Source organism: Cebidichthys violaceus, unplaced genomic scaffold (assembly GCF_023349555.1).
Source record: "Cebidichthys violaceus isolate CVI_PGR_0920_01 unplaced genomic scaffold, fCebVio1.0.p SCAF_3, whole genome shotgun sequence".
NCBI classification, from domain to species: Eukaryota; Metazoa; Chordata; class Actinopteri; order Perciformes; family Stichaeidae; genus Cebidichthys; species Cebidichthys violaceus.
In genome coordinates this window covers 2,415,109-2,437,372 of record NW_027176483.1, presented here as the reverse complement: position 1 = coordinate 2,437,372, position 22,264 = coordinate 2,415,109, and the positions used below count along the sequence as shown (strand labels likewise).

At 42.0% G+C, this 22,264-nt stretch overlaps 2 protein-coding genes across 2 annotated transcripts in view; both read left to right on the top strand.

Moving 5' to 3' along the window:
• Positions 1–1,877: 1,877 nt before the first annotated feature.
• LOC137881930 (uncharacterized) lies at positions 1,878–18,784 on the top strand. Its single transcript, XM_068724137.1, has 21 exons — positions 1,878–1,966; positions 2,814–3,015; positions 3,126–3,225; positions 3,312–3,502; positions 3,633–3,802; positions 5,480–5,599; positions 6,463–6,545; positions 6,726–6,819; positions 7,090–7,170; positions 7,293–7,437; positions 9,217–9,350; positions 12,054–12,255; positions 12,366–12,465; positions 12,552–12,742; positions 12,871–13,040; positions 14,736–14,855; positions 15,557–15,639; positions 15,820–15,913; positions 16,184–16,264; positions 16,389–16,533; positions 18,030–18,784. Exons 2-21 carry the CDS (start codon positions 2,820–2,822, stop codon positions 18,164–18,166), a joined length of 2,637 nt encoding a protein of 878 aa, XP_068580238.1. The 5' UTR covers positions 1,878–1,966; positions 2,814–2,819; the 3' UTR covers positions 18,167–18,784.
• Positions 1,891–22,264, top strand: part of LOC137881874 (peroxisomal succinyl-coenzyme A thioesterase-like) — a 31,077-nt gene continuing 10,703 nt past the window's right edge. Inside the window, exon 1 of the mRNA XM_068724055.1 lies at positions 1,891–1,966. The gene's annotated coding sequence lies outside the window, so the exon portion shown is untranslated. The remainder of the gene's footprint in view (positions 1,967–22,264) is intronic.

Genomic DNA, 22,264 nt, shown 5'->3' with positions numbered 1-22,264 from the left:
TTTTAACTCAGTTACAACTCAGTAATAGTAATAAAGGTGTGTAGAAAGGCCTTGAAATGGCAGATTGGATTTCCCAAAATGTGTGAGTGTTCCTTTATTAAGGAACTGAAACGCAGAGGTTCCACATGAATGACGAGAACCAGAGGAACCAGAGGAACCCTGGCCGGTACAGGTTACATGTTTTCAGCTCCTCATGAAGTCAGAGGGGCCCCCGAGGGACAGATGGAAGACAACCAGCCGACGACACTTTGTTGTTGTGCACTCAGTTGGTTAACAGCACCCCCCCCCATCTCCCTCACCTCCTCTTTCTCTTCAGAGGTCAGAGGTCAGAGGGTGTGCAGGGTCTTCTGGTTCCACCAGCAGCATGAAGTCAAACGTATTGTCCTCTGTTCAGATTTAGCATTTCATTCTTTTGTTTTCTGTTAATCACGGGCGTATAATATTGAGTATTCTTATTTATTCCTTTCCACTTGTTTGTGTCTTGTGTAAGAGGAGCTGATCCTCTGATAATAACTATTCATAAATAGTATATCAAATATAACAGATGTTATAGTAAGATCCAATAAGACATAGTCATAAATAAGAACGTTTTCTTTTCCTTGTAGTGTGATTGTCAAACAAGCAGTGGAGCTGATCTTTCCTCAGTTCATCTGTTGTTGATTCACTAGATTCACTGAAGTATAGACTACAGTGGGTTTACAACTAATAAAAGCTTGTATTAGTTGTAAACCCACTGTAGTCTATAATCCAGGATGTTCCTGGTTTCATAACACACATTGGTTGATATCAGTCAAACACATGTAATCCTCCTCAGAAATCATAAAAATGTCACTTTGTTAAAAGAAATCCTCAAAACTGAGTTTTGATATTAAAAACAGGAAAACACACAATAATTCCCCCTCTATGATAAACTACATTTATCAAATAAATCACAATATCGTCAAGATTCAGAATTGTTTTTGTTTGTATAAGTCGGTTTGATTTATATTTATTAACGTCTCACTTCTATGACATTTCCGGTCTTAAGAAGAAACGGAGCGGAACAGCAGAACCAGAGACACACCCTCCTTAATCTCGTGCCTTCTACACAATACGTTACCCATGATGCAACTCGACCGCTCGACAGTTGGGAAGGAGGGAGCTTCCGGTCCGCGTAGCTGCTAGTGCCGACTAGCCTTTAGCTTAAGTGAAAAAAGAAGAATAAAAAGATAAACTTCTTCATTATTTTACTATTTTTAAACCTATGAACTTAATCCCAGATTTCCACCCTCACGAGTTTATTCCTGTTTCACTGTCAAATCACCGAGAGTGACATTTTAAACCCTTTAAGTCAACGTTAGACGCAGACTTTACCCACAATGCATTGCAACGTGACGTTTAAACACGGTGTAACCAGGGTTTAAAAAAAAAAAAGGTAAACAAAGAGGAGGACACGTGTGTTCAGCCTGTATTTACATTTATACAGTAACATTAAGGATTAAAGATGGAACAGCGAAAAACAATTTATCAAAGGATATTTATTTATTTATTCATCCAATATTTGATTTTGTTATTGAAGCTGTTTTAACCAAACCCCCCCCCCCCCCCCGAGTAAATAGATTATGTGAAATGACCTCTCATCTTGTGAGGAAAGAGCCTGGAAGACGTTCTAGTCAGGGAGTACAAAGTACAACATAAACACCCACGATTGTACGTCAATGGTTCAGGGTTTGAGGCTTTAGGGGGACTTTGGGACTGGGTCTTTCGGTGGCTCGAAGGCGCCATCTTGTGTCCTGTCTTGTTATATAATCTAGTTTATGGTCCGGGACGTGGTGATGTGGGAGGAGAAAAAAGCTCCACACGGCGAGGCTTAACTCGAGACCAGAAGTACAAGCTGTGTTTTGATTTGGAGTTTGATTCACACGGATTCAGTCACAGCTTTGTCTCCAGACTCTGACGACAAAGCCCCGAAGACAACAGATCCGAGGTCAGTCAGCGGTTCATTCACGACAACGAGGAACAGCTGAGGGTTCATGAAATGAGACGTTTGCGGGACTTTGACCGGTTGAATTCCAGTAGAAGAGACTTCTCTGTCTCTCTGTTGAAGGACTCGTTGGAAGTGTTAACTTTAATGCTAGCGGCGGAATGTAACTTATAATAATAATAATAATAATAATAATAATAATAATAATAATAATAACTTTGTTTATAGAGTACCTTTAAAAACTGAGTTTACAAAGTGCTTTGACAGACCAAGCATCTAAAACAAGACTATAATATTTAATAACAGAAATCTCAGGGACACTGTATATATACAGTATATATACAGTCTATACAGTCTATATACAGTATATACAGTCTATATACAGTCTATATACAGTCTCTATACAGTATATATACAGTATATATACAGTCTATATACAGTATATATACAGTCTACATACAGTCTACATACAGTATATATACAGTCTATACAATCTATATACAGTCTATATACAGTATATATACACTTTATACAGTCTATATACAGTATATACAGTATATAGACACAGTCTATATACTGTATATATACAGTATATACAGTACATATAGTCTATATACAGTCTATGTACAGTCTATATACAGTATATACAGTATATACAGTCTATATACAGTATATACAGTATATATACACAGTCTATATACAGTATATATACAGTATATACAGTATACAGTCTATACAGTCTACATGGGTACAGGGTGACCGTGGCTAAGTGGAGAGCAGGGCCGCCTTTCAATCAGAGTTTGAGTTTGATTATTTTATCATATCTGTCTCTGGTTGTTTTGTGTCTCAGTTCAGGATGGACAGGAAGCAATGCTGCGTGAAGCTGTCCGTCCAGCCGTCCAGAGGGCTCATGGACGAGAAGTTCATCGTCCTGGTCCAGAACGTCCTCCCTGGTTCCCTGCTGACCGTCTACGCCCTCCACCAGTGCGAGGACGGACACAGCTGGGAGGCGTTCGCTCACCACACCGCCAACGCCACTGGGACTGTGAACGGTATGCGGCTCAATACCTCGACCTGAACGTATTTTGTTTTAGAACTACGCAAGGGTTCGGAAAGAATGAACATTGAAATGAGAAATATTTCTTCATGCCTTTTACTTCAGTGTCAGAGGATCCCAGTCTGGGCGGGACATATTCTGGGGTTGAACCGATGGGTCTAATGTGGAGCCTCAGACCAGTTCCAGGCAGCAAACCTGGGCTCAGGTAAGCCAACAAAGATAGAGATGTTGAGATGAAACCAATCAATACTGAATCAGTATCAGAGTCAACTCTTTACCACCATCCCTCAGGATGAGGAAGATAAATGTCCAGACTCCCATGGAGGTCACAGTCTCAGTGTACCAGGGTTACCTGACTGAGGGCTTCGTGGACCAGGTGCCGTTGGCCGGTGTGGTGGTGGAGCGCTGGTACATGGCGCCCGGCGTCTGCAGGATCCCGATTACAGAGGGCGGACTCACAGCGACCCTCTTCCTCCCCTCAGGTAGGACCAGAACAGAGTCTGGAGGGAGGTGTTCTCTGGATGTTCGCTGGATGTGGTTGAGTTAGTTGAGTCTGTTGGATCGTTTGCACGACGATGATGTTTGTTTATTTCTGTTTTGTCTCGTCTGAAGGTCCGGGTCCGTTCCCCGGCCTCCTGGACCTGTGGGGGGGTGGGGGGAAGTTGGTGGAGTATCGCTCAGCGCTGCTGGCCTCCCACGGCATCGCCTCCCTGGCCCTCGACTACCTGACACCTAAAATCACCAGGGAAACTGGGAAGATGGTGGACAACGAGTATTTTGAGGTAAGACTGACCTAAAACATTCAGAACGTACATATATTGCTTCTATCGTCCTCACCGATTGCACACACACACACACACACACACACACGTCTCCTAATAGTGCAAAGGTGACATCTTTTACATATCTAACAATCCAAAACCAACCATCACATGATTCCTGGTTCACACTTTAGCCCTGAGGAGTCCTCCCGCGGTGAATAAAATGGTTTGAAGTCTATGAAAAGTGATTCTAAGCGAGGGCTGCATGATTCCTTCAACACTGGGACATCTGTACGCCAGCCTTCGTTAATACAGAAGCAGATTCCGCCTCTCGAAAATCTGCTTCTGTATTAACGAAGGTTGGCGTACAGATGTGTCAGTGTTCATCAGGAATCGTGCAGCACTACAAGACGGCAACTTGGCTCAAGACAAAGCAGCAAATCCTCATAACTCAGAAGCTCTAACCAAGATACAGTTTGACATTTTGCTTTAAAAAGGGCTTAATCGATTCAAAAAATAAAACCTGAACATAAGCTGATATCTTCAATCTTCACTTGCAACAATCTCCACGTGTTGAGCTATGTTTAGAAGTCTTTTCTGCAGACACCAGGATGTGTGTCTGTTATCTTTGTGTTAATGTGTCAGTAATCCCCGAAAAAACAAAGCAACGGTTCATTCACCTCTTACAGATCAGACACTAGTGTTGCAATTAAAGATAACTGGAGGAAGTCGTAATGTTTGTGCCTTCATGGACCGCAGGATTTTAGAAATACTGTTATTATTATTATTATTACAACATGTCCACTAAACACAGGGCCTGACCCTCGAAGACTTAATGAACTCTCCACATCAAAGATGAACCTCATGTGGTGTGATATATTAATAAACGTTCACTAGGTTGACACTTTGGCACCAGGTTTCGTTGGCTGGAGGCAGGAAAGGTTTTTGATTAATCTTTAACCTTTTGTCCAGCAGTGACATAGAAGTAAAAGCCCAAAAAAAAAATCACAAATTATGAATTCGTCTCAGACAGTTTGACACCTTCTATCCTTAGACCCTCAGTTCAGATACGCAAAAAAACATTTAATAGAAAAAACAGATACATTTGAGATAGAAATTCTTTCGCTTCAAGAACAGATGTGCGAATACAGTTTTCAAGACGTAAATGAGACAAAGATAAGCCAACTGACAGTTTTCTTCAAACAGGATTTCACAACCGAGAGGTAAGCTGGGAGTCAAAGATCAGTCCCAGTTTACAGCAGCCTGTAAAGAACCGAGACATAATGTTGTGTTTATGGAAAAAAAACGAGCTCTTTGCAGAAACGAGTACAAAGTTCATGTACATAAATCAATATGAGTTTAAGTGTACGCTATATTTAGAACATTTTCACCGCTTTGTCTTGAGGTCGGACAGCCCTTTCCCACGGGGAACTGAACTGACAGTGACACTTATCTGTGCTCCCTTTAAAGCCATCAGACTCCGTTGACAAAAACAGCATAGATACGTTACACTTTCTGTTCGGTTCCAACACTATAAATACAGCTTACCCTTGAACTGATACTCCTGCCACTGAACTATCCCTTTAAACGGAGAGGTCACATTTCATGTATGTGTATACGATGATACTAATAATGTTTTTGAAATGAATCTACCAACAATGTGTGACACCTTTTTCTGACATGTTTCCCCCGCTGCAGACGGCCTACAGAGTCCTGGAGCAGCATCCTCAGATCCTCGGCAGCAGGATCGGCATGTTGGGCCTTTCCTTCGGCACCAGTATCACTCTCAGAATGGCGGTTTATTCCCAAGTCGTGAAGGTAAGACGGCTATGACAGACTTACTGCCAGCATCTTGACCCAGTTTAATGTCTCTCCCCTGGTTGAAGCCATAGACTGCATACAATAGGGACGTAGTCTCCGTGACAGGTATCTTGGACTCAATCAGGTCCTTTAGGATCCCAGTGTAGATGATCAGGAACCGGATCGGTCCTCTCCAGAATTTTGTCTGGAGATACAGAGGCAGAAGTAGAAGCCTCCTGGATGATCAGTCCAGGAGGCAGTCGGTCATGTTCGTGACGGCAGGTTTGTGGTGGAAAAGACTCGTCAATAGTACCGAGTGAGTCCTATGATACTGAAATTAAGAAGTTTGTCTTTAAAGTAGTTATTCTCTGCGCAGGGAAGGTTCAGCCGTCGTACAGAATGCAATGCGGTCTGAAGGACGAAGAACCCAGAGTGTTGGTTGTGTACGACTCATAAAGGCCTTGAGCACATGGTGGGGTAGGAGGAGTTCATCACTAGAACATCTGGACAACAGTGACCTCTCATTGGTCAACCATTGAATGGTTAACCACTGAATGGTCCACCGATTGTATCCCCATTCAGCCCTTTATCGAGGCTGACAACATCATGCCCCTGATTAAGACCCACCCACAATATCAGTTAACCTGAGCGGACGCTCACTGACCATGTCTGACGTTCATTAACCTTACAAAAACAAAAAGGGACAAAACACTGATATTAAAAACAGATAGACAAGTCATAGTGGAAATTTGCCATCACACTTATTGGATCTTTCTTGTCCTTTATCATGAGTTCAGATATCAGGTTTCAGTCTCAGCAGATCAAGTGTAAACCTGTGTGTGTGTGTGTGTGTGTGTGTGTGTGTGTGTGTGGTCTCCCAGCTCAGGTGTGCAGTGTGTATTAGTGGGAGTCATGTGCAGCCGATCGACGGATCTGTGGAACAAATATTGGCTTACATGAACGAGTAAGTTGATCTGACTTCAGTTACTTTCAGAATTTTTTTGTTTCAACAACTCAACTACTGCAGATTGTCGTTAAATGTGCTGATGACTCTCCTGCTCCCCAGAGAATGAACCTTAGATTCCGTGATCTTTCCTCTAGCGCCGCCCTCAGGACAAACTATCTATCCCTTTTGTCCTATCAGAAATGGTGATAAGACTCGATTCAACGAGGAAAACCATGTGATCTGGCGAGATCTGGTGCTGCCCATCCCCACCGACCCCTCACTCAAAGTGGACGTGAGTACCAGACAGAACCTTTTCTGCATACTCCTCGAACAGTTCATTTTTCAGTTTCTTTAACTGTGTTTTCAGTCTGAAATTTTGTATTACTTATTTTTTTTAGTTTGAGTTTTGGCTTCATTTAATCGTACAATATTTTTAATATTTTAACGTCTCAAACATCCACAGATAAATGATTCCACAGCTGACTGCAAGGGATGTATGAAAGACCAAACTGGAGGTTTATGAATAAAAGCTGAAACGCTGCTGCTGTTTGTGTCTGAGCAGGTGGGACGTCTCCAGTGTCCTCTGCTGCTGGTTGTGGGGGAGGACGATCAGAACTGGCCCGCCTACGAGTCTGCAATGGACGTGAGTTTACTGACATGACGGCATATTATATATATGTGTATATATATATACAAAAGAGGAAGGCGTCATGAAATCATCTGAGAATTATGAAATGATTTAGTTTTTTGCTTCCTGTTGTCCAGATGAAGGAGATGATGCAGCGGGCGGGGAACGAACACCTGCTGACCGTCCTGTCGTACCCGAACGCCGGTCACCTCATCGAACCTCCGTTCACGCCGTTCGCCCGATTCAGCAACTTCAAAACAGTCTCCGGCCCACTTAAGACACGTAGGTACACCTTCACGGGGTTCCTGATGCTCTTTAAACTGGGGGCGGGCTGTCTGGTTCATGCAAAAATGCACTCATCAGAACGAATATAATGATGTCACATACCAGATTAAACAGCAGAGCCTGGGCTACAAGGAGGACTCTCAAGGATACACTCCAAACACAACTCAAAAGCTAACTAAAGTTATTACCAAATATCAAAATCCATATAGCGCCACCTAGGCAACCCACTCGCCACATTTCTGGCTCTACCGCTGTGGTATTTTATTCAATACGCACACACGATATCTCAAAAGAAAGCAGACAGTCCACAGATTCTGGACATATGCATGGAGTCCAGCTAGAACAAAGCATCAGCGAGATATGAGCCAACGAACACCAGCAACACACATCGCTTCATCAAACGATTGTTGTAAAATTTCTCTTACCGTAGTCGTTTATCCGTGATAAAATAATTTTGCTGGTATTTTTTTCACCGGATACATTACAGCTACATCCTGTGTTACATTTAAATGAGTCCGGGCGTCCCTAGGTGATTGGAGGAGAATGAGAGGCGGGATGAAATTTTCATGACTCACAACCAGTACGTGTCACAGAACGGCACTTTGCTGATTCTGATTGGCTAACAGTGCTGTCAATCATTTCCACGTGTGTATAGCTCAATTCTATTGGCTCTAACGCGTCGAAAGAGGTGTCAATCACTGAAATCGACCAATGAGACAGGGCTCTGCGTAAGGGGGAGGGCTGAAATCTGAAAAAAATCGAGTGAACAGAGAGCTAGAGAGAGGGTGCAGAGAGGTTTCTGGCCTTCAAATAAAGCCCAAACTGCTGTATTTGGATGAATTGAACACCATTAGTGATATACAAGTGAAATATATAGTTTGGTACATGAGAGAATTAAAATGGCACACATTGTGCCAAAATGACCATTTTGGAGACCTCGTCTGAACTCTCTGTAGTAAAACCTCTCTAATTTTGTTGTGCTTCACTTTATCAAAGTCAAACTTTGCAGAGAGACTGTTCACATATTGTGCTATGATTTGGAAGAGGGTTAGACCTGCAGCTGCATCATTCCAAAGAAATAAATATCCTGAATGTGCCTTTTTTCTTTTAGGCGAACCTGAAAATGTTCAATTTGTGCTGTGTGCCATCTTCATTTACTCTTAACCAGTAACATATACACTGATGTTTACACATCAGAACAAATCTCACAAGTGTTCCCTTTATTATAACACCCAAAGTATTCAAATACACCTTGTGGTTGCCGAGATATACTCTTTTTAGTATGGGTATGCAATTTTCGAGCAGATGCCTAAAAATAGGGTTAGGGATCAAGAGGTGTCCTAAAAGATGTTATTTGTAGTTATGGTTTGAAATCTTAGGTGACGCCTGGATTTTGATTGGTTCTCAACAGGCCACCTGCTCTCACGAAGGTAACATGATTAAAGAAGTACACAAAAGAGGACAGATAATGCTAAGCTAAAGACAGTTGGGGTTCAGAGAAGAACACAAAGTCCTCTGTTATTTTATATTAAGAATCTGGATAGTGTGTTTTTTGTGCGGAGCCACAACGGTCAATATGCGACATGAAGGAGAGGAGCTGACTTTTAGTTTAGAGACTGCTCAGCTGTATATTTAATGGACCGGTAAAGAGGATGACCGGTAGACTCACAGTAGCGTATATATGTCTTAATGTGGAGCATGAATTAATACCGACTCTGCGAGACGACTCGAGTTTGGAGGTTGGACGGCTGTTTCAGTTGCCTGTTGTCTTTGCAGTAATGGTTCTGTGGGGCGGGGAGACGGTGGCACATTCTCGCGCTCAGGAAGACGCCTGGAGGAAGACGCTGGTCTTTCTGAGGGAGAATCTGTACGGCGGCTCAAACCCTGGTGCAACTTCACTTTCCAACCTGTAACCAAGTCAACGCCTGTTAATTATGAAGTCTCTAACTGGGAAGAGCTACTTCAGGAGCCTCTGGTTCAGCAAGTAAAAGTCTTGTTCATGTGTCCTCGTAGATAATATTACGTAACTCACGTTTCATGCTTTGATTGACATGAGAAGTTCCTGGTTGAATCAGTACAAAAGATGAATAACTGGTAATAATATTAAAGTTTAATTATTTATTTACTCATCAACGTTACAAAGTGCTTTCATCATCACACTCTTCAGCTTATGTTCAAGGTTGCAATTTTTTTTGATGACATCTAGCTGTTGTTCCTTTTGAGATTACATGTACTTACTGTTTTATTGGTTCGGTCAAAAGCATCCAAAGATATTTAGTTTACTATGATAGAAAACAGAGAAAACCATCAAAACCTCACACTGGAGAAGCCGACAGCAGAGGATTGTTTTTGATTAATACATTATCGAACCGTATTTACATTTTCTGTGGATCGATTCATAAAGACAGAGATCTGTTTTTTTATTTTTTTATCCTGCATTCTGTCATAATATAAATGTACCATCATTACATTAATAACATACAAAATGAATAAACATGTTTCTGCGAATCACTTGTCTACAGTTACAAATTTTCACTTTTCGTCAGATATCATACGAATCGTTGAACGATGATATGTTTTATTGCTACATACACGACCAGACGCTCGCTAACGTTACGCACACTAACTACGCTAAACCTGCGAGTTTTTCCTTGAAATCCCCAACGTTCAGTCCTGGATATCTGCTTAAAAAGATTATGATATTGTTGGACCTGTAAAATAAAGTCTTGCCTAAATAGCTTTTCAGAGCTTATGAATAGTAACTTCTCCAACTCTTGAAGAAGATGATGAAGAATTACTTTATTAATAATTAATAATCCCACTTGCACTTTACAAGTATATGACACATGATACGTAAACGTTCAACATAAAGAGATGAGTACGCCTGTACTTTTGTGTGTTTTTGATTAAATCTGGAGTTTTGGTGACTTAAAGGTGGCATCTTGTGTGACTAAATAAATTAATAAATATCCTCTGATAATGTGGTTTTGTTGTTCCATCTTTAATCCTTAATGTTACTGTATAAATGTTAATACAGGCGTCACACACAGGTGTCGTTTTTACGTCTCCAAGGTTCCACTGGTTGCCCCGTGTTTGACGTCCCATTGCAATGAATTGTGGGTGATTGCTTTGAGCAAAGTCTGCATCTAATGCTGACTTATGGAAAGTTTTCATAAAGGGCTCAAATTGTCTGCGAGAGAGCCCTCAAACACTCCACCATTTGACAGTGGGACAGAAATGTCCCCTGGGTGCGGAGGTTTGGGATTGAGCCAGAGTCTATGGTCCGGGACGCGGTGATGTTTCTGTGGGAGGAGATAAGAGCTCTAAACTGAGGCTAAACTCCAGACCAGAAGTAAAAGTTTGATTTAGAGTTTGATTCACACGGATTCAGTCACAGATTTGTCTCCAGACGCTGACGACAAAACCCTGAAGACAACAGATCCGAGGTCAGTAAGTGGTTCATTCACCATAACGAAGCATTTTGAGGGTTCATGAAATGAGACTTTGACCTGTTGAACTCGGACTGAAAGTAACGTTACGTTAAGTATTAATACCACACTGTTGGGTCATGAATAGAAAAGATTTAACTGAAGTACAAGAACCTCAAATTAGTTCTTTTGCACAGCATACATGAGTGAATTTACATTCCACCTGTTACAAAGTTCACACCACTTGGACTGTTCCACCTCCCCTCTTAGAATGGTATGCTCCGCCTCTATAATAATAATAACTTCATTTATATGGCACTTTAAAGGCATATGTCTATGGTGTATGTACAGTTTGGGTGATTCCTGCTCAGTTTCATTTCTGTGACTGCTGGTCATTCTAATTCAATGCGCCTCCGTTTGGTCCTTACTTGTTTGTAAACTCATTGTTTTGCTGAATTCATATTAAGTCTGTAAGTTTAGTCAGGTACTAATGTCCACAGGTTAGTATTTGTTATATTCCCAGTCTGTAGTCTTGGTGTCCTACCTGTGGGTGATATAACTAAATGCCTTGATGGTAAATTGCTGCTAACTGTTAGCTATTCCCATTTAATGGGGTGATTGAGTGTAGGTAGCGGTCACCATTGTGGCCTCATGGTTCCACCTTGTGGCCGTGCTGAGCATATCGTGCCATGCCGTTCTTCACAATGCTTTAATGGTTTTCCTTTGTTTATTTTTCCGAGTTCAGAAACCATGCAAATACCTACTTCCAAGTACAAATTACAAAGGTATTTCTGTACACCCTGTCAAGTCAAACTCGGCAATAAAGTTTCTATCTGGACCTACTGGACTATTTGTGATTTGACCAGAGTGATGATAGGGTGTGAATGGCAGGACCTGAAATGACAAGGAGAGTTAGAAACAGGTGAAAACAATCTAATCTGAAGGGGAATTTGTGACGGAAAGGGTTCTCTTTCTATAAAATGTATAGATCTACTGTAAGTCTGGACATTTGGACAAAAAGGTAAATAACAGATGAATTTAATTAACATAACTTTCCAGTTAACTGAATTCACCATCTTCCATTATCAGGAAATACAGTTTCCTCTCTTCTCTCTCGTGGTATCAGTCCAGTCCGATTAGTTTGATTATTTTATCATATCTGTCTCTGGTTGTTTTGTGTCTCAGTTCAGGATGGACAGGAAGCAGTACTGCGTGAAGCTGTCCGTCCAGCCGTCCAGAGGGCTCATGGACGAGAAGTTCATCGTCCTGGTCCAGAACGTCCTCCCTGGTTCCCTGCTGACCGTCTACGCCCTCTACCAGTGTGAAGACGGACACAGCTGGGAGGCGTTCGCTCACTACACCGCCAACGCCACTGGGACTGTGAACGGTATGCGGTTCAATACCTCGACCTGAACGTATTTTGTTTTAGAACTACGCAAGGGTTCGGAAAGAATGAACATTGAAATGAGAAATATTTCTTCATGCCTTTTACTTCAGTTTCCGAGGATCCCAGTCTGGGCGGGACATATTCTGGGGTTGAACCGATGGGTCTAATGTGGAGCCTCAGACCAGTTCCAGGCAGCAAACCTGGGCTCAGGTAAGCCAACAAAGATAGAGATGTTCAGATGAAACCAATCAATACTGAATCAGTATCAGAGTCAACTCTTTACCACCATCCCTCAGGATGAGGAAGATAAATGTCCAGACTCCCATGGAGGTCACAGTCTCAGTGTACCAGGGTTACCTGACTGAGGGCTTCGTGGACCAGGTGCCGTTGGCCGGTGTGGTGGTGGAGCGCTGGTACATGGCGCCCGGCGTCCGCAGGATCCCGATTACAGAGGGCGGACTCACAGCGACCCTCTTCCTCCCCTCAGGTAGGACCAGAGCAGAGTCTGGAGGGAGGTGTTCTCTGGATGTTCGCTGGATGTGGTTGAGTTAGTTGAGTCTGTTGGATCGTTTGCACGACGATGATGTTTGTTTATTTGTTTTGTCTCGTCTGAAGGTCCGGGTCCGTTCCCCGGCCTCCTGGACCTGTGGGGGGGTGGGGGGAAGTTGGTGGAGTATCGCTCAGCGCTGCTGGCCTCCCACGGCATCGCCTCCCTGGCCCTCGACTACCTGACACCTAAAATCACCAGGGAAACTGGGAAGATGGTGGACAACGAGTATTTTGAGGTAAGACTGACCTAAAACATTCAGAACGTACATATATTGCTTCTATCGTCCTCACCGATTGCACACACACACACACACACACACACACGTCTCCTAATAGTGCAAAGGTGACATCTTTTACATATCTAACAATCCAAAACCAACCATCACATGATTCCTGGTTCACACTTTAGCCCTGAGGAGTCCTCCCGCGGTGAATAAAATGGTTTGAAGTCTATGAAAAGTGATTCTAAGCGAGGGCTGCATGATTCCTTCAACACTGGGACATCTGTACGCCAACCTTCGTTAATACAGAAGCAGATTCCGCCTCTCGAAAATCTGCTTCTGTATTAACGAAGGTTGGCGTACAGATGTGTCAGTGTTCATCAGGAATCGTGCAGCACTACAAGACGGCAACTTGGCTCAAGACAAAGCAGCAAATCCTCATAACTCAGAAGCTCTAACCAAGATACAGTTTGACATTTTGCTTTAAAAAGGGCTTAATCGATTCAAAAAATAAAACCTGAACATAAGCTGATATCTTCAATCTTCACTTGCAACAATCTCCACGTGTTGAGCTATGTTTAGAAGTCTTTTCTGCAGACACCAGGATGTGTGTCTGTTATCTTTGTGTTAATGTGTCAGTAATCCCCGAAAAAACAAAGCAACGGTTCATTCACCTCTTACAGATCAGACACTAGTGTTGCAATTAAAGATAACTGGAGGAAGTCGTAATGTTTGTGCCTTCATGGACCGCAGGATTTTAGAAATACTGTTATTATTATTATTATTACAACATGTCCACTAAACACAGGGCCTGACCCTCGAAGACTTAATGAACTCTCCACATCAAAGATGAACCTCATGTGGTGTGATATATTAATAAACGTTCACTAGGTTGACACTTTGGCACCAGGTTTCGTTGGCTGGAGGCAGGAAAGGTTTTTGATTAATCTTTAACCTTTTGTCCAGCAGTGACATAGAAGTAAAAGCCAAAACAAAAATCACAAATTATGAATTCGTCTCAGACAGTTCGACACCTTCTATCCTTAGACCCTCAGTTCAGATACGCAAAAAAACGTTTCATAGAAAAAACTGATACATTTGAGATGTATACATTGAGATTTTGAGATTTGAGATGAACAGATGTGCGAATACTGTTTTCAAGACGTAAATGAGACAAAGATAAGCCAACTGACAGTTTTCTTCAAACAGGATTTCACAACCGAGAGGTAAGCTGGGAGTCAAAGATCAGTCCCAGTTTACAGCAGCCTGTAAAGAACCGAGACATAATGTTGTGTTTATGGAAAAAAAACGAGCTCTTTGCAGAAACGAGTACAAAGTTCATGTACATAAATCAATATGAGTTTAAGTGTACGCTATATTTAGAACATTTTCACCGCTTTGTCTTGAGGTCGGACAGCCCTTTCCCACGGGGAACTGAACTGACAGTGACACTTATCTGTGCTCCCTTTAAAGCCACCAGACTCCGTTGACAAAAACAGCATAGATACGTTACACTTTCTGTTCGGTTCCATGTGGGAAAATACTATAAATACAGCTTACCCTTGAACTGATACTCCTGCCACTGAACTATCCCTTTAAACGGAGAGGTCACATTTCATGTATGTGTATACGATGATACTAATAATGTTTTTAAAATGAATCCACCAACAATGTGTGACACCTTTTTCTGACATGTTTCCCCCGCTGCAGACGGCCTACAGAGTCCTGGAGCAGCATCCTCAGATCCTCAGCAGCAGGATCGGCATGTTGGGCCTTTCCTTCGGCACCAGTATCACTCTCAGAATGGCGGTTTATTCCCAAGTCGTGAAGGTAAGACGGCTATGACAGACTTACTGCCAGCATCTTGACCCAGTTTAATGTCTCTCCCCTGGTTGAAGCCATAGACTGCATACAATAGGGACGTAGTCTCCGTGACAGGTATCTTGGACTCAATCAGGTCCTTTAGGATCCCAGTGTAGATGATCAGGAACCGGATCGGTCCTCTCCAGAATTTTGTCTGGAGATACAGAGGCAGAAGTAGAAGCCTCCTGGATGATCAGTCCAGGAGGCAGTCGGTCATGTTCGTGACGGCAGGTTTGTGGTGGAAAAGACTCGTCAATAGTACCGAGTGAGTCCTATGATACTGAAATTAAGAAGTTTGTCTTTAAAGTAGTTATTCTCTGCGCAGGGAAGGTTCAGCCGTCGTACAGAATGCAATGCGGTCTGAAGGACGAAGAACCCAGAGTGTTGGTTGTGTACAACTCATAAAGGCCTTGAGCACATGGTGGGGTAGGAGGAGTTCATCACTAGAACATCTGGACAACAGTGACCTCTCATTGGTCAACCATTGAATGGTTAACCACTGAATGGTCCACCGATTGTATCCCCATTCAGCCCTTTATCGAGGCTGACAACATCATGCCCCTGATTAAGACCCACCCACAATATCAGTTAACCTGAGCGGACGCTCACTGACCATGTCTGACGTTCATTAACCTTGTGTGTGTGTGTGTGTGTGTGTGGTCTCCCAGCTCAGGTGTGCAGTGTGTATTAGTGGGAGTCATGTGCAGCCGATCGACGGATCTATGGAACAAATATTGGCTTACATGAACGAGTAAGTTGATCTGACTTCAGTTACTTTCAGAAATTTTTTGTTTCAACAACTCAACTACTGCAGATTGTCGTTAAATGTGCTGATGACTCTCCTGTTCCCCAGAGAATGAACCTTAGATTCCGTGATCTTTCCTCTAGCGCCGCCCTCAGGACAAACTATCTATCCCTTTTGTCCTATCAGAAATGGTGATAAGACTCGATTCAACGAGGAAAACCATGTGATCTGGCGAGATCTGCTGCTGCCCATCCCCACCGACCCCTCACTCAAAGTGGACGTGAGTACCAGACAGAACCTTTTCTGCATACTCCTCTAACAGTTCATTTTTCAGTTTCTTTAACTGTGTTTTCAGTCTGAAATTTTGTATTACTTATTTTTTTTAGTTTGAGTTTTGGCTTCATTTAATCGTACAATATTTTTAATATTTTAACGTCTCAAACATCCACAGATAAATGATTCCACAGCTGACTGCAAGGGATGTATGAAAGACCAAACTGGAGGTTTATGAATAAAAGCTGAAACGCTGCTGCTGTTTGTGTCTGAGCAGGTGGGACGTCTCCAGTGTCCTCTGCTGCTGGTTGTGGGTGAGGACGATCAGAACTGGCCCGCCTACGAGTCTGCAATGGACGTGAGTTTACTGACATGACGACATATTATATATATATATACATACATACATACAAAAGAGGAAGACGTCATGAAATCATCTGAGAATTATGAAATGATTTAGTTTTTTGCTTCCTGTTGTCCAGATGAAGGAGATGATGCAGCGGGCGGGGAACGAACACCTGCTGACCGTCCTGTCGTACCCGAACGCCGGTCACCTCATCGAACCTCCGTTCACGCCGTTCGCCCGATTCAGCAACTTCAAAACAGTCTCCGGCCCACTTAAGACACGTAGGTACACCTTCACGGGGTTCCTGATGCTCTTTAAACTGGGGGCGGGGGGGGGGGGGGGGGGGGCTGTCTGGTTCATGCAAAAATGCACTCATCAGAACGAATATAATGATGTCACATACCAGATTAAACAGCAGAGCCTGGGCTACAAGGAGGACTCTCAAGGATACACTCCAAACACAACTCAAAAGCTAACTAAAGTTATTACCAAATATCAAAATCCATATAGCGCCACCTAGGCAACCCACTCGCCACATTTCTGGCTCTACCGCTGTGGTATTTTATTCAATACGCACACACGATATCTCAAAAGAAAGCAGACAGTCCACAGATTCTGGACATATGCATGGAGTCCAGCTAGAACAAAGCATCAGCGAGATATGAGCCAACGAACACCAGCAACACACATCGCTCAATCACTGAAATCGACCAATGAGACAGGGCTCTGCGTAAGGGGGAGGGCTGAAATCTGAAAAAATCGAGTGAACAGAGAGCTAGAGAGAGGGTGCAGAGAGGTTTCTGGCCTTCAAATAAAGCCCAAACTGCTGTATTTGGATGTATTGAACACCATTAGTGATATACAAGTGAAATATATAGTTTGGTACATGAGAGAATTAAAATGGCACACATTGTGCCAAAATGACCATTTTGGAGACCTCGTCTGAACTTTCTTTACTAAAACCTCTCTAATTTTGTTGTGCTTCACTTTATCAAAGTCAAACTTTGCAGAGAGACTGTTCACATATTGTGCTATGATTTGGAAGAGGGTTAGACCTGCAGCTGCATCATTCCAAAGAAATAAATATCCTGAATGTGCCTTTTTTCTTTTAGGCGAACCTGAAAATGTTCAATTTGTGCTGTGTGCCATCTTCATTTACTCTTAACCAGTAACATATACACTGATGTTTACACATCAGAACAAATCTCACAAGTGTTCCCTTTATTATAACACCCAAAGTATTCAAATACACCTTGTGGTTGCCGAGATATACTCTTTTTAGTATGGGTATGCAATTTTCGAGCAGATGCCTAAAAATAGGGTTAGGGATCAAGAGGTGTCCTAAAAGATGTTATTTGTAGTTATGGTTTGAAATCTTAGGTGACGCCTGGATTTTGATTGGTTCTCAACAGGCCACCTGCTCTCACGAAGGTAACATGATTAAAGAAGTACACAAAAGAGGACAGATAATGCTAAGCTAAAGACAGTTGGGGTTCAGAGAAGAACACAAAGTCCTCTGTTATTTTATATTAAGAATCTGGATAGTGTGTTTTTTGTGCGGAGCCACAACGGTCAATATGCGACATGAAGGAGAGGAGCTGACTTTTAGTTTAGAGACTGCTCAGCTGTATATTTAATGGACCGGTAAAGAGGATGACCGGTAGACTCACAGTAGCGTATATATGTCTTAATGTGGAGCATGAATTAATACCGACTCTGCGAGATGACTTGAGTTTGGAGGTTGGACGGCTGTTTCAGTTGCCTGTTGTCTTTGCAGTAATGGCTCTGTGGGGCGGGGAGACGGTGGCACATTCTCGCGCTCAGGAAGACGCCTGGAGGAAGACGCTGGTCTTTCTGAGGGAGAATCTGTACGGCGGCTCAAACCCTGGTGCAACTTCACTTTCCAACCTGTAACCAAGTCAACGCCTGTTAATTATGAAGTCTCTAACTGGGAAGAGCTACTTCAGGAGCCTCTGGTTCAGCAAGTAAAAGTCTTGTTCATGTGTCCTCGTAGATAATATTACATGACTCACGTTTCATGCTTTGATTGACATGAGAAGTTCCTGGTTGAATCAGTACAAAAGATGAATAACTGGTAATAATATTAAAGTTTAATTATGTATTTACTCATCAACGTTACAAAGTGCTTTCATCATCATCACTTCATTCATTATTGTTTTGGTCAAAAGCGTCCAAAAATACATTACTATGTTTTCTATAGTTTACTATGATGGAAAACAGAAAACCATCAAATCCTCACACTGGAGAAGCCGACAGCAGAGGATTGTTGAGTTTTTGATTAATAAATTATCAAAACATATTTACATTTTCTGTGGATCGATTCATAAAGACAGAGATCTGTTTTGTTTTTTTATCCTGCGTTCTGTCATAATGTAAATGTACCATCATCACATTAATAATGAATAAACATGTTTCTGTGAGTGTGTCTACAGTTACAGATTTTAAAACATCAAATTCATCTGCAGAATTTTGCTGCAGTTCAAACTCAATAAAATATAATTTCTGCAAGAATTTGCTGAAGCATATTATTTATATCATCACATTTCATATTATTATCTCCGCCATGTGGATGTGATAATGTGGTGTGTCTGTGAGTGAGTGACTGAGTTTGCACCTCTGTGTCTGTCCACTAATAACATCATATTTTGAATCCCGGCTACTGACCTCTCGTGGTTCTCTGCTCAGCTTTCAGCCATTGATTTATTTGTCACATTTATTAAATTTATCATTTATTTATTTGTCACTTTTGTACTTCCGTAACGACGCTTCTGTAGTTATTTTAACCCAAACAATGATTTTTTTCCTAAACCTAATTTGAAGTTAATTTTGAAAAGGCTGTATACATGAAACGACAGGAAATGTGTTTCTGACGCACAAAAAATGAGGAGTAATTTTTCGGAAGATATTGTACGAATCGTTGAATGACGATATGCACTTTACACGTGTGACACTCCACACCTGGCCACATCCAGCTGTGATGTTAGAGAAGTTCAACCCAAGATCCAAGTGTTTTTGACTAAATCTGGAGTTTTGGTGACTTAAAGGTGGCATCTTGTTTCCAAACAGAGGCTGAAGCTCCAGACTGTGAGGCCGACCTTCAGATGCTTAAATACAATGCAGCTGTTTGTTTAATACACACCAAACCTGAAGAAGAAAGACAAAAGGTCTGCGTCTGTCAGCAGTTTAAGTAATAAATACGGAATTTAAGGGAAGCTGTGGCATGAAATCAAAAATTTTAGCGGCCTTGAGTTCATATTCAGGCCTTTGTGCAAATATTCATGAATAGTTGAAGCTTCCTATTTAGATATGTTTGTCTTCAAATATGGAACCTAAAATGATTTTCTAAACGAGTTCAAGACAAGTACATTGTTACTCATATAGTTCAATTTGCCTCAAAGCACTTAACAGTCTGAAATGTTTGCAGGATTAGTTTGAAGACATTAAACAAAAATCTATTTTCAAATGTTCATTGTTTTGTAAAATTCTGGTAATTACGTTACAAGAATGGTAAACTTCTTTGAGTGATTTACACATTTCATTGTTTGAAGTATACAAATTATAATCATGGAGTGAGAATGGAAAAATATTTTTTTTAAATTTAAGCTGTTATTTAAAAGAATGTGAAGCTTCAGATTGAACCCAAACAGTTATTTTCTTCAAAACAATCAGAAATCTTGATAAAAGTAAAAGAGATTACAACTGGTCATTTCAGTTCAAATGTAGAAAGATCAAATAGTTGTTTATCCCCTTTTACCCTACAGTTTCAGAGAATCCCAGTCTGGGCGGGACATATTCTGGGGTTGAACCGATGGGTCTAATGTGGCGCCTCAGACCAGTTCCAGACAGCCAACCTGGGCTCTGGTAGGCCAACAAGGATAGAGCTGTTCAGATGAAACCAATAACAGTCTCCGGTAAATGAATGGAGGAGCAGTTAATCATTTCAGGACTACTCTGAGCTTTATTATCTGTCCCACCGAATATTTTACTTACATCACCCATGAATTTGAAGGACGTCACAACATCTGTTTGAAAAGACAAGACAGACAAATCAACGTGTTGCCAATTAACAATATTTCAGGTTTACTTTCTAAAGCTGTCACAGGATTGTTGTTTTTACATCTAATGCTTAGTGTCAGATAAAAGGATATAGGCTGCATATAAAATGCAGAGACATGTACAAAGCTCACGGCAGCCCACTGCTCCTTAAATGCTGAGGCCCGCTTAAAGGGATAGTTGTGGTGTTTTGAAATGGTGTTGTAATGAGCTACTTATCCATAGGCAGTGTATTACCGACTGTAGATGGCGGCCAACACGCCCCCGGTTTGTAGAAACAGGAAGGAGTACCGGCTCGAGAGCAAAGCAATATACTGCTGTGGACAGGGGGCAGTGGACAGTGCTCCTGCCACTGAACTATCCCTTTAAACGGAGAGGTCACATTTCATGTATGTGTATACGATGATACTAATAATGTTTTTAAAAATGAATCTACCAACAATGTGTGACACCTTTTTCTGACATGTTTCCCCCGCTGCAGACGGCCTACAGAGTCCTGGAGCAGCATCCTCAGATCCTCGGCAGCAGGATCGGCATGTTGGGCCTTTCCTTCGGCACCAGTATCACCTTTAAAATGACGGTTTACTCCCAAGTTTTTAAGGTAAGACAGCTATAACAGAGGCCCAATCCCAATGTCCCTCCTAAAGCTTCAAACCCTGGACCCTCAGGGACTTTCTGACGTCACCTGTTAAATGGTTGAGTCTGAGAGACTGTCAGGGCTTGAAATGTGCAATTGTGGGTATTTTAAACTTTTTGCTGCCTGATTTGAACGTCTTCCAGGCTCTTTCCTCACAAGATGAGAGGTCATTTCACATAATCTCTTTACTCGTTTTTGTCAAATGCTTCAATGACAAAATTAAATATTCAATAAATGAATAAATATCCTCTGATAATGTGTTTTTTTTTGTTCCATCTTTAATCCTTAATGTTACTGTATAAATTTAAATAAAGGCTGAACACACAGGTGTCGCGGGGGGATTGAGCCAGAGTTGGTTGGGATTGAGCCAGAGTTGGTTGGGATTGATCCAGGGTCTATACATGAAGATGTGGGAGGAGATAAGAGTTCCACACGGTGAGGCCAAACTCCAGATGAGAACTAAAGCTCTGTTTGATTTTGAGTTTGATTCACACAGATTCAGTAACAGCTTTGTCTCCAGACTCTGAGACGAGTTGAACGTCAACTGACAAGACGACAAACAACCCAGAAGACAACAGCTCCGAGGTCTGCTCTCACTCTGCGCGGACAGTAAGTGGTTCATTCATGATCCAGTTGTTAGAACAGTTAAGTACATTAAGTTTGTACAGTATTCATCCCTGTTTTGGTGACTCGTGTTCAGTTTAATTTCTGCTACTTCTGGTCATTCTAATGATAGGCTCACTTAAGAACAATTGAGTGTCCTCTGTGTTAGCTTCCACCTGTGTAGAGCCGGTGCTTAATGTACATTCAATGCCCCTCTGTTTGGGCCTGGACTCTGTTGCCCCCCTGAAAGACAAAAGGTAAATTATAACACCCCAGCCCTGGCTAAATGAAACCACCCATGATGTAAAGAGAGACTGTAGGAGAAAGGAAGGAAAATGGAGAGAAAAAACAGGTCTACATGTATTCTAGAGAGTTGGAAAGATGTAATGAAGACTTATCAAACGGCAGTTAAAGGTGCAAGAACTTCCTTCTTCTCCAACTTAATTTTTAGCAAATCACTCAAATCCAAGAATTCTATTTAAGATACTCGACTCTGTGGTCTCCCTCTCCCCCTGTCATTTTACTGATGCCTCACAAGAGATGTGTGAGTCAAGGACATCAGGCAACAAATTATTACCTGTGGTGTACCCCAAGGTTCAATCTCAGGTCACATATTATTCTCCATATACATGCTCCCACTTGGTCAAATCATCCAACGTCACAATGTCTCTTTTCATTGCTTCGCAGACGACACACAG

Bases quoted from the DNA above. Each gene is read 5' to 3' on its own strand.
- LOC137881930 (XM_068724137.1), top strand. From the start codon at position 2,820: ATGGACAGGAAGCAATGCTGCGTGAAGCTGTCCGTCCAGCCGTCCAGA. The intron at 6,546-6,725 runs GTAAGTTGATCT...TTGTCCTATCAG, and splicing joins ATATTGGCTTACATGAACGA to AAATGGTGATAAGACTCGAT. The intron at 9,351-12,053 runs TAACCAAGTCAA...TTTGTGTCTCAG, and splicing joins CAACTTCACTTTCCAACCTG to TTCAGGATGGACAGGAAGCA.